Source organism: Biomphalaria glabrata, chromosome 3, assembly GCF_947242115.1.
Source record: "Biomphalaria glabrata chromosome 3, xgBioGlab47.1, whole genome shotgun sequence".
NCBI classification, from domain to species: Eukaryota; Metazoa; Mollusca; class Gastropoda; family Planorbidae; genus Biomphalaria; species Biomphalaria glabrata.
In genome coordinates, this window is record NC_074713.1 from 45440069 (window position 1) to 45453104 (window position 13036).

The 13036-nt window shown below is 38.3% G+C and overlaps 1 protein-coding gene across 1 annotated transcript in view; it reads left to right on the forward strand.

Moving 5' to 3' along the window:
- The window catches only part of LOC106075989 (glutaminyl-peptide cyclotransferase-like protein), a 76768-nt gene that overhangs the window by 15085 nt on the left and 48647 nt on the right, over positions 1-13036 (forward strand). Inside the window, exon 2 of the mRNA XM_056022294.1 lies at positions 11569-11715. Coding sequence (XP_055878269.1) covers positions 11569-11715 — 147 coding nt within the window. The remainder of the gene's footprint in view (positions 1-11568; positions 11716-13036) is intronic.

The following is a 13036-nucleotide window of genomic DNA, read 5'->3' on the forward strand; positions in this document are numbered from 1 at the left end:
TTAATGTTGGAAACGTCGAAGCCTTATAAAAACATTGCAATGATGTTTTAAAGGGAATGCGTGGGAGCGTCAATGACGCAGTGCTCCACCGTAAGGTTTCTTCAGCAGACGTAAAGTCGGCATTAAGTGTGCTTTTTTTTTTTTTAGAAGTAAGACAAACGTCAGCGAACACATAAAAAAAAATAGACGATAATCTTTTTCTTGGGTTTTTCAAGGTATTCTTGTACATTTCATTTTTAGTGGGAGGGAAAACATGTTTCAATGTTACGATGCAGTCTGGTTATATACTAGGTTCTTTTTTTTTTCCCTTGTAGGCTACATTTAGCTTTTATTTTATGGATATCGAATTATTTTCTCTAGTGTTTTATTGTTTGAGATCTAAACGGGACAGACGGATGTTCGTACAGACAGACCAAACAAACGAATTGTGGCTATTCTTTTGGTGGCAGCTAAAAACGTAAACATTTTTTAGCTCTTACGAAATTTATTTTTTTTAATTCCCAAATTTAACATAAGTAATCAGTGCTGCTCACTGACCTAGGTCAAGCCTTATTCTATTATTTGTTCCTGTGTATTAAAACGACAAGTTTTTGCTTCTTAAGATGGGGAGCTCACTCTGCAACTCTGCACGTAGCACGTATTTGATTGGTCAGATTGTTGCCCTTGTTTTTTTTTTCCTAATTAAATCTCCAGGGATCAAACGTGAGGAATGCTGGGAATAAAGCGAACGATAAATCTGTATTGTTAAAATAAAGTGTGCCTGTCTTGAGGGTGGGGGTTACAGCTGGGGTATGTGATGTCGATGTTGATTTATTTCCCTTTATTTTTCCCCATATAAAACTGACTCTCGCTGCAGAGCCAACGCTAAAATAAAAATAAAATTGTATGTCGTCTGCTCTGTTATCATGTCATGGATTCATCAATTTCTGTTGACACTGTCAACAATTTTTATCCCCTTTTGCTATTATGGGAGATCGAGCTGTTTTTGGCGCCATTTGACACCGTCAAATCCCATTCATCTCTGTATACATAGGGCATCTCTACTTTATTTTAGAAACAGTTACAGAGACAGAATCAAATATTTGGCAACTTCGCTTGGGTAATTAATTTAATTATGAGAAGAAAAACATTAAAAATTCTTTAAAAAAACAAAACACAATACCTCCTTTATGCAACTTATAGAGCGATTGTGTTTTTTTTTTAATTAAAGATTGTTAGATAAAAACAACGACAATGGGACATTTATTTAAACCCGGCGGCTCCGCCTCCCATCTTCTCGAGACACTTTATAATATTCCAGTGATACGCATTTAGATTTAGACTTAGAAGACGATGCGCACAATTGTCCTGAACATTCATTTAGTAAACTCTTGAATCAGTAACGTCTTGCATTCGAAAATTGCCTAAATCGACAGTCCTTTCAAGAACGCGATAGTCCTTTCAAAACTGATGTTGTATCTAGATCTTGAATCCTAGATCTAGATCTCTAGCCAAATTTAAATTTATTTCATTTTTTTTTTGCTTGAAAAATGTTAACAGTCAAACTAGAGTTTTCCTAATGTGGCCAACGAGCTAGTAATTCTTTTCTCAGCGATATACATCAAATATTAAATTTCTAGAAAAATCATTAGAGCTGTTTTTGAGATCAGCGTCCAAGCTCCTACCCCCTCTATAAAGTTCTGACTAGAATAGAGTTATTGTAAAAGTAGTTGTTTATTCGTAAAATGTTTTCTATGTTCCTTTAGAGTTCAAGATAATTTACTTCCTAGTCCAAACATCCGGCAGGACGACGGGGGATGGGAGCGGGCAGGGTTTGAACCCGTGACCATTGATAAATCCGAACGACCAGACAGTTGTTTGGGAATAAAATCAATAAAAAACAAACAACTTCACTATACCAAGACAGTTATTTTGAAAGATTTTTGAAGATTAATCTAAACAGAACTCAATATGGAAAAAGAATAGTAATTTCCTCTAAATGACTTCGTAAATGAGTTCAAATAGAAGAGTAAGCTCCTCTGAAACACAGATCCTATTCTAAACATATATATGGTTATTAATTAATACTTTGGAGCTCATAAACGTAACACTGAACAGTGCCGTATTTAGACTTAAAAAGGCCCTAAGCCATTTGAGATATGGGGCCCTAAATAAGTCAAGATGTTATATGTCAGTGCTAAATATTTATTGTGGGCCCTAAACTATAGCTCGTGTTGCCAAATCCGCCCCTGACACCCAACAAAGAACAGAATGTCTTTAATTAGTAATAGTAACAATTTAAAAAGAAAAAGACATAGTACAGGCAATCATAAAGTGACTTGATTGACTGGACCACTGAATGTGTGCAGGATGAAATCATAAAGTGACTTGATTGACTGGACCAGTGAATGTGCGCAGGATGAAATGATAAGGATTCTGGAAAGATCTTTGATTGGTGGGTTAAGGCTTTGACAGTCTTTCTTCACGAACTATTTGGAAATCACGTGGTAGCAAACAGGGGGTGGGGACTAGTAGGGGTGGGGACTAGAAGGGGGGTCGAACTTTTTTGACGTTAGCCAATCCTCTTTATAAATAAATAAAACTATTTGATCTATGTTCACTGCCATTTATTATAGGAGGCGCCTGATGTTGAATCATGAATTGATTGTACCTCAAACAGTTAGCATTATAATATTACCATCATCTTTCCTATAGTCTGTTGAACCGTTGGGGTACCACACACGATCTGTCGACCGCTTTTCGCCATTCTTCTTCGTCCTTTATTTAATGTTGTCTTCCCATCGCTTTCTCTCGATGCCTTTTTTTTTTCTGGTACTGTTCCTTGCAGGGAAGTCATACGCTATGATCCTATTACTTGTCTGGACTATTTGGGAAGGGGTGGGCGGAGTTAGAAGGGCATGATCGCTTCTTAAATGCATTAATAAAGAAATAATAAAGGGAAACGACTTGAATTCGAACTTTAGGGCAAAAGCCTTCTAAAGCCAACGTACTAACTAACTACTGTACCAGGGAAGTGCTTATGAAAATGAAACATCTAGTCAATCATTTCATGCATGTTAATCTATGACTTTTATAGTTGTCTCCTGTTAGTTTCAAACCTTTCTGTGCTGTTTATCAAGAAAGTAATTTTATGGGCGAGACACATCATTATAAACTTTAACCTTTGTATATTTTTTTTTATTTCTGTGAGATGTTGCACGGACAGACGAGCCCCAGATCTTTACTTGAAACTATTTGAATTCACTTTTCGAAATCGAATTTGCCAATTTTTATATAGTCCAGTGTTGTTTTTTTTCGACCTTATGAAAACATGTGTCCAGGGAATGATAGGAATTATTCCTCTAAAGAAGCTTCAGCAAGTTGCCAATTTAGCGTGGGTGGCCATCTAAAAACAAAAAAATTGGCATTTATTTTCCACCAAATGACAGTGAAGATCTGGTACCCCCCTTCCCGTCCCATCCCCTGAAACACACGCACGCACGCGCGCACATCACAGTTGTCAAACCAGTAGGAAAGATTGTTGTTGATCCAAGAAGCCAAATATAGCAACCATTTCTACGGCTGCTGGGGCTAAACCTTTTTTTTTTTGACTTCTTCCCATGCATGATTCTTTGGTCTGTTTCATCTCCATGGACGCGTTGATCTTAATGGCCATCCCTGTAATAGCCTAGTCTTCCGGTCATGTTGACGTGAATGAGTGGGTGGGTAAGGGATTTGTGCTAGCGGTGGGAGGGAGTTGTCTTCGGGGCATCCCTGCCTCTACGTCAAATTTAGAAGTTTCCTTGATGTTGAGTCTAGCAACTAGTTGTGAATCACCGCACACACGCACGCACGCAACCCCTACCACAATCACATAGATCGGCATTCCTGCTTACACTCTCACGTAATTCAATAAACCATTGTTACAGCAACGTGCCCTGGGGGTCTGTGTATTTCTTTAAGGAACTCAAATTTTTTCAACAGTAACAAAGGCACGAATTCTAAATTGTTTAAAATAAAGAATAAAGGTCAAAAGAAAACAATAGACATCCAAAAGCGAGGGGAAACAACTGTGTTAACATTTAGAACGACTGTAGTCACACAACTAGATCTACAAGTCAATAATCAAACACAAAGGGGAAAAAAGCTGTACGTAAACGTCAATTATCTACTCTTGCTATCCACTTAACTCCCCTGACCCTCTTTAAAATAACAGACACGACTGGAATAATGCGCTAACATTATCACCGTTCGTGAAGTGATAATCTATTTCAATAATGTAAGGAAGCTCTTTTTTTCTTTAACAGACCATTAAGTAAGACAGGCATTACTAAATTTACAGTTTGCAGAACACAAAAAAACAACAGCACATCAACCTATAGATTGGACACATACTACTACTATTCCACTAAAGCTGAAGTGACACTCCTTGCGATCTATGAATAAAATACAGTCTTAGGATGTCCAAAACTGGTTGGTTTAAATACAGTCTTAGGATGTCCAAAACTGGTTGGTTTAAATACAGTCTTAGGATGTCCAACACTGATTAGTTTAAATACAGTCTTAGGATGTCCAAAACTGGTTGGTTTAAATACAGTCTTAGGATGTCCAAAACTGATTAGTTTAAATACAGTCTTAGGATGTCCAAAACTGATTAGTTTAAATACAGTCTTAGGATGTCCAAAACTGGTTGGTTTAAATACAGTCTTAGGATGTCCAACACTGATTGGTTTAAATACAGTCTTAGGATGCGATCTATGAATAAAATACAGTCTTAGGATGTCCAAAACTGGTTGGTTTAAATACAGTCTTAGGATGTCCAAAACTGGTTGGTTTAAATACAGTCTTAGGATGTCCAAAACTGGTTGGTTTAAATACAGTCTTAGGATGTCCAAAACTGGTTGGTTTAAATACAGTCTTAGGATATCCAACACTGATTAGTTTAAATACAGTCTTAGGATGTCCAAAACTGGTTGGTTTAAATACAGTCTTAGGATGTCCAAAACTGATTAGTTTAAATACAGTCTTAGGATGTCCAAAACTGATTAGTTTAAATACAGTCTTAGGATGTCCAAAACTGGTTGGTTTAAATACAGTCTTAGGATGTCCAAAACTGGTTGGTTTAAATACAGTCTTAGGATGTCCAAAACTGATTGGCTTAAATACAGTCTTAGGATGTCCAAAACTGGTTGGTTTAAATACAGTCTTAGGATGTCCAAAACTGGTTGCTTTAAATACAGTCTTAGGATGTCCAAAACTGGTTGGTTTAAATACAGTCTTAGGATGTCCAAAACTGATTAGTTTAAATACAGTCTTAGGATGTCCAAAACTGGTTGGTTTAAATACAGTCTTAGGATGTCCAACACTGATTGGTTTAAATACAGTCTTAGGATGTCCAACACTGATTGGTTTAAATACAGTCTTAGGATGTCCAACACTGATTGGTTTAAAAACAATAGTTTGAAAGAAGTTTTTATTTTCTTAATGTATGATATCAAATGTTTGGAAAGTCTGACGTCTGTGTCTTATATCTGTATCTGATGTCTATGTCTGGCATCCGTGTTTGATGCCTGTATATGGTGTCTGAGGTCTGATTCTGATATCAGTGTCTGTGTCTGATATCTGTATTTGGTTTCTGGGTCTGTGTCTAATATCTGTGTCTGATGTCTGTAATATCTGTGTCTGTGTCTGATATCTGTATCTGGTCTTTTAAGTGTGTTTCTGGGTCTGATGTATGCGTCTGATGAGGATTAAGAAACCAAACAAATGCTACTGATTCCATAACGCTGGCTTCTATTCTAATAACGACTTAAAAAAAAAAGCGTCTTATGGCTTACAGCATTATAAATAATATATAAAAATAATAAATCTTTTTTTTTTCTTTGAGGCTGTATTGGAAATTTTGATTAATTTGTAAGCTGCGGATCTTTTTTTGTTTTCTTTGCTTGTTTAAATTTCATTTTGCTTTCTCTTGCATGTTTTGCTTTTCCAGATTAAACATATTTCTTCAAACCAGAAGAACACAGCTAAAACAAAATAAACTCATGAACTTTTTTCTTAAGATATGAAATGCTGTCCAAAATGACGTCGTAGACTCCGCGAAGCTAACAGGGAGGAGCTAAGCGACACATGTAGAGATTTCTAGTTCTATGTCTTTATTACAGATTTTTAAAGAGTACAAGAACTTGAATACAGCCTGTGTCGTCTTTCAATGAATACACTAAAGAAAAAAGAAGTAGAGACTATTGTGCTTATTCAGAGCCTTGTTAAACATTTTGTTTTAGAAAAATCAAACTTTTTCGTTGCCTGAGTTCCAGCGCTGTTACATTATAAACAATCATTGCATTCTCGTGAGGAACCAATGAATCTCTCATCGTGACATGCTTTCATCGTAAAATGCTATAATCGTGACATGATTTCATCGTGACATACTTTTGTTTTCATCTTAACATGCTTTTAGCGTGACATGCTTTTTTCATCTTGACATGCTGTCACTAATCCTAACCCTTTAACCCGACAGACAGACAGAGAGACAGACAGACAGAGTGAATTGATATAATTATATAATTATAAGCGTTGTAATAAGAAACTTGACAAAGACATGAGAATCAGAATATAGATTATAATTTTTAAGTATTGCTGAGTTAGCTTGACTAAGACTTCATTTCATGTCTTATGGTTTTCTAGAACATCAACACATAGGACCAGAAAGGTTTTATAAAATATAAAAGAGACTTGCACTCTGGGTTCAGGATGTCAATAAAGTTGTTGTTTTTTTAAATATGAATAATTAACGAGTTTTTGATTGAGTATATTTTTTTTTTAAATCCTTGCTATTGCACACACTCACAGACTCACAATGCGAACCTGTTTCTTGCGCTCTGGGTGGTTAATTTATTTGTCTCAGCTCGCTACGCAACAGTTCCGAAACAGCAGTCCAGGAACTAGTGGTAATGCTTTCAAAGCCAACAAACGGAAACTGAAGCTGTTGAGAACAAAAAAGATTTAAAAAAAAAAAAAAGAAAACTTGGCAGTATTTTTTTAAATTTTCATGTTGCGTTGTGTAATGGCGCTGTGAGGGATGTGTGGAGCTAACGTGTGTGGAGCTAACGTATGTGGAGCTAACATGTGTAGAGTTAACGTGTGTGGAGTTATCGTGTGTGGAGCTAACGTGTGTGGAGCTAACGTGTGTGGAGCTAACGTGTGTGGAGCTAACGTGTGTGGAGCTAACGTGTGAGGAGCTAACATGTGTGGAACTTATGTGTGTGGAGCTAACGTGTGTGGAGTTAACGTGTGTGGAACTAACATGTGTGGAGCTAACGTGTGTGGAGCTAACGTGTGTGGCGCTAACGTGTGTGGCGCTAACGTGCGAGGAGCTAACGTGTGTGGCGCTAACGTGTGAGGAGCTAACGTGTGTGGCGCTAACGTGTGAGGAGCTAACGTGTGTGGCGCTAACGTGTGTGGAGCTAACGTGTGAGGAGCTAACATGTGTGGAACTTATGTGTGTGGAGCTAACGTGTGTGGAGTTAACGTGTGTGGAACTAACATGTGTGGAGCTAACGTGTGTGGAGCTAACGTGTGTGGCGCTAACGTGTGTGGCGCTAACGTGCGAGGAGCTAACGTGTGTGGCGCTAACGTGTGAGGAGCTAACGTGTGTGGCGCTAACGTGTGAGGAGCTAACGTGTGTGGCGCTAACGTGTGAGGAGCTAACGTGTGTGGCGCTAACGTGTGTGGAGCTAACGTGTGAGGAGCTAACATGTGTGGAACTTATGTGTGTGGAGCTAACGTGTGTGGAGTTAACGTGTGTGGAACTAACATGTGTGGAGCTAACGTGTGTGGAGCTAACGTGTGTGGCGCTAACGTGTGTGGCGCTAACGTGCGAGGAGCTAACGTGTGTGGCGCTAACGTGTGAGGAGCTAACGTGTGTGGCGCTAACGTGTGAGGAGCTAACGTGTGTGGCGCTAACGTGTGAGGAGCTAACATGTGTGGAGCTAACGTGTGTGGAGCTAACGTGTGTGGGGCTAACGTGTGTGGAGCTTATGTGTGTGTGTGTGTGTGTTTCTATGGTGACGTTGGGAAGAGGTTAACGATTGGTTCTGATTGCTGCAAGATAAGTGACCTTGTTGTCATTGGTCTTAGGACAGACGACTCCAGAACCTGAGGCTGATATGGTGTGCTATTGTAGTGAGTTAGATTTTTTAAAAAAATTACTACTAAAGCCTAGTATATTTATTTTATCTCATATCAACTTAATTTTGTCTATATTATAAATACAGTTATGTCTAGTGTTCGTTGCAAGGAAATTACTCAAGTTATTTCTAGTTGTATTAGTTAAGATTTTATACACCTACAAGAGGTTTAGTTGTCTACCAACAGTTTGGTGATACAAGTCAACGACCGTCAACAACATGGGGCTTATGTGTGGGGGAATAACGTGTAGGGCTAATATGTGTGGTGATAATATGTGTGGTGATAATGTGTGTGGGGATAATGTGTGTGGTTATAATGTGTGTGGGGATAATGTGTGTGAAGCTAATATGTGTGGTTATAACGTGTGTGGATATAATGTCTGTGGGGATAATGTGTGTGAAGCTAATATGTGTGGTTATAATATGTGTGGGGATAATGTGTTTTAAAGCTAATGTGTGTGGTGATAATGTGTGTCAAACTAATGTGTGTGGTGATTATGTGTGTGTGGATAATGTGTGTGAAGCTAATATGTGTGGTTATAATGTGTGTGGGGATAATGTGTGTGAAGCTAATGTGTGTGGTGATAATGTGATAATGATAATTTGGTCCACAAATGAGATTGGACCATAGCGCTCTGAGCATGCTATAAGCATGAAAGTGGCGCTATATAAAAGCTATTATTATATTTATAACACCAACTTGTAGTTTTGGAGTCCTTCCAGTAAGAGCAGGGTGCCAGGACATCCGCTCTGTTATCAGCAGCAGACGCCTTGGCTGGCTTGGTCACATTCCACCATGTCGAATTCCACAAGACATTCTGGTGATCTAACTTTACGGTATACTGATGTATGCAAACGCGACATGAAGCTCTTCAAAATCGACACTGGGAAAAAGTGGCACTGGATAGATCCACATGGAGAGAGAGAGCATAAAGGAAGGATCCTGGATTGCAGATGCCATACACAACAATAGCAGAAAGAAGGGTGAAAGTACAACGGCGAGCCTGGTGATTACAGATGTCTAGCCTGTGACCGCAGCTGTGTATCAATGATTGACCTCTTTAGTCACACAAGAAGTTGCAAAGGGAAAAGATTGTCTATCGAGTACTCTCGAGACGTAAAATGTCACAGAGTCAGACTTTCCAGTCACATTGCACAATCCCGTTCTTCTATGACAGATCAGCTCAGTCCTATATTAGACGGAGTGCCAAATGTTAATGAAGGTCTATTTATATATTCAACCAAATACAAAGAAACATTTGTGCCAAGCACGGGATTACCCGCTGTTCAAAATAGCCAAATTTTATTTTAAGCTGACTATATTTTTGAAAACATATAACTGTCAAACATTTGTCTTCGCTGTGTGGCCAAGCTATTAATTATTGTCTCAAAGATACACATAAACTGTCAAATTTCTAGGAATGTCCGTAGAGCCGCTTTCGATTACCGTGTCCACTCAGGAAGAGTTTGCAAGCTAATAAGAATAATTGTAAAAACAAGTGATATAGTCTAGGAAGTCAATGACTAATTCAATCGTATTGACCCTTTAAAAAAAAAAAACTTAGTAAAAACCCAACTCTGACTAAACAAGACGAATTACCCAAGGAAAATGAACTCCCACCAACCCAGGTCTCAGAAGCGAAATGTTGCGAGTTAAAAACGTTGAACCGGAAATAACGAGGGACCGTAAAAGACTCCCTCCAGGCTTTCCCGGGACACTGCTGTAACCGAAAGTGAAGAGTAGTAGAAAGTGAAGTGTAAGAGTCAATCATAAAAATTGATGAGAAGTGAAATTGAGTTGTCTGCGACATAATGCACTCAAAGTTGGACTCGAGTTGAACGTCGTTGCCATGACTACAAGTCACGTGCCGTACTGCCAACACTGCATATCTTCATTGTTTTATTCCTTTTGTTCTGAAGATCAAAGCTTTCATTCTGTCACATCTGTAAATGCGTAAACGCAAATTCAAGAAAAAAAAGATTAGCTCTTTATGAAGCGAACCTGTGAAATAAAAACACGCTACTTAGAAAATAGATAATAAAGTGTGTGAGTTTAACGGACATGTCACGTCATTGGCGTAGCTAGGGTGGGGGGAGGAGGGGGGAGAATCTGAAAATCCCCCCGGGCCCCCACTTAAGGGAGGCCCTAAATTAGTATTTTTTACATTAAATATTAAATATTACGCCAAATACAGGAGCCACCAAAGAGGTCAAGCCCCCGGGCCCCCAAATGATGGAAAATTCCTAGCTACGTCCCAGTGTTACGTGGAAGCCATAATTAGCAAGCATTTTAAAAAGCTTATATTTCTTCCACTTCCCATTCTTGGATTAAGTTAAAACTTTGCATCATTATCCAGTGCCCCATAATAAAACATGAATTAATCGAACATAGATCAATTATTTTATCAATTAGTTATAATTCATTAATTTCGTTTTATACAGAGACAGCACTAGTTAACCTGAGATAAGCCATGTGCAGAGAATTAGGTCGTCACCTAAAAATGTGAAACTAGCAATAAATAACTATAAAATCTTCTGGCTGGCTCAGTGGTTAGTGTGTTGACTTGATCCCTCGGGTTGGAATTCAAATCGAACAACTTTTTTTTTATTGCTTTTAATTTTCGTATTCCGGGTGTACAGAATACCAGAAGACGGAAGTATTTATACTAGTATTATTTCAAGTATTTTAATAAACTATATAATACTTCTGTACAGAGCTAACAATGTCAAGGACGCCATATAAAAGCAACACTTTTGCTAAATACAAAAACTTACTTTGCGTTACTAGCGAAAGATCTTTGAAACTTTCTAGAGCTAAAAGGTGAAGAAAATAGTTCACAAACATTTTATAATACATAAAGTATCTGCACATCAGACACACCAATGAAAGTTAGCTAGGTATTGTTATATGCCATAGAGTTGAATCTCCAAAGGTGCGATAATCTTTTTTTTCCCCTTTAAGCTAACAACCTGGCCACAAAAAAATAAGCTCTATAGCTTTTATATAGCGCTACTTTCATGCTCAGAGTGCTATGGTCCAATCTCATTTGTGGACCAGTGGGGGGAGGGGGTATCTGGGATGTCGTCCGTGCTGCCTGTAGGCGCTCAGTAAACAAAACTCGAGTCGAGTGTGGAACCACGAGCCCCCTTCAAGGGTAGTCAAGCCAAGTTCAAGCGTACTTAGCCTCTCGACCACGCCTCCCACTAGTAAATGAGTAGTAAAATACTAATATAAATACTATGACCAGATGAGCGCGTTCAAAATTTGAATAAGCCCTGCCAACAATAGAGCTCTAAACAACAAGTGTTGTTAAATGGTTAAAGCTGGCATCATATAAATAAATAGTGTTTGGTTGTTTGTATGTTTGCCTAATGATATATGTGTGTTTGTATTTTTCAGCAAACGTGTATCCCATGGCTGTCTACACAAACTGTCCAGTTGTTGACCAGAGGGATGTCGAACATGACCAACTTGGAAAGCTACCTCTTGCCAAACATTGCCATTTCTCGAGTGTCTGGAACAAGAGGCAACGGATTGGTCCGAGAGGTGAGATCTGTCTGTGAGGCTTATACTGTGGTCTGTTGACCACAGCTCAGTGATAACCCTAAATTTAACCTTATATAGCCAAACATGTAGTTATAGGATACTTGAAATAATTACAATAGCGTTGGGAAAGATATTTATATCTCCTCTTGTCATTGCTGTAGTAAAATAGTAAAAATAATTATATATATATACTAGCCATATAATATATATATATATATATATATATATATATATATATATATATATATATATATATATATATATATAAATATATATATACACACACACAAACACACATATATATGCATGGACACTATATAAAAAACTATATCAAAAACAACTAAGACTTCTTGAGCGCTTTCACCAAAGATGCTTGCGCTCCATCATGGACATACGGTGGCAGGACCGCACTACAAACAGCTACGCTGGGCAGGGCACGTATCCCGTATGGGAGTATAATGGGAGACGAACGTATGCCAAAGGCAGTCTTTTTTGGTGAGCTTAAAGTAACAGAGGCGCCCTACTGAAACGCTTCAAAGACCAGCTTAGGAGTAACTTTCCTTGGCTGACATAGAAGAGAGCACCTGGCTGCTTGCGGCGTCGGAACGAGACAGCTGGAGGTCACTCACGAAGGCCGCGGGATACACATTTGAGACAAACGCAGACGACGAAAAGAAAATCTGAGGACAATGGTTATGCTTGCCCTGGATGTGCTAAAATATGCAGGTCACAGCTGGGGCTGCGCAGCCACGGGAAATACTGTATTCCTCATTAATCTTCGGACTCGAAGACAAGCCTTATTTATATATATATATATATGCATCCAAATGATCCGATGAATAGTGTGGAATGAATTGTAAGTGAATTCATGAATTCTTTCGTTAGCACAATGTAAAGAAATCATTTGTTTCAGAGACTATGGTGACCAGGTGATGTGATTGTAAGTTTGCAGAAATGATGGACATCGAAAAATGCTCCCCCCCCCCCACCAACGGACCAACGGATAACAACTTGGATATAGAAATTTATACGTTGTGGTCTGTTCATAAACACATTCAACCATGCATGCATTTTTTTTCCTAGCAGTAACTAAAGTATACAAGCGTGTGTGGTAAAAAAAAACTCTCTAACACATAGCGTTCAACGGCATGTGATTCTTTCATTTTTCCCAGCCTGTTCCTGTCCTTACAAACCCAGATGTGACGTCGAACTATTAACTGTTTATTTATTTTCATTTCTATTCATATATATATATTTTTTTTTACAAAACTTCTGTCTTGTCTGAATTATTAAATACCCTTCAGATAAAGAGGTTAAGACA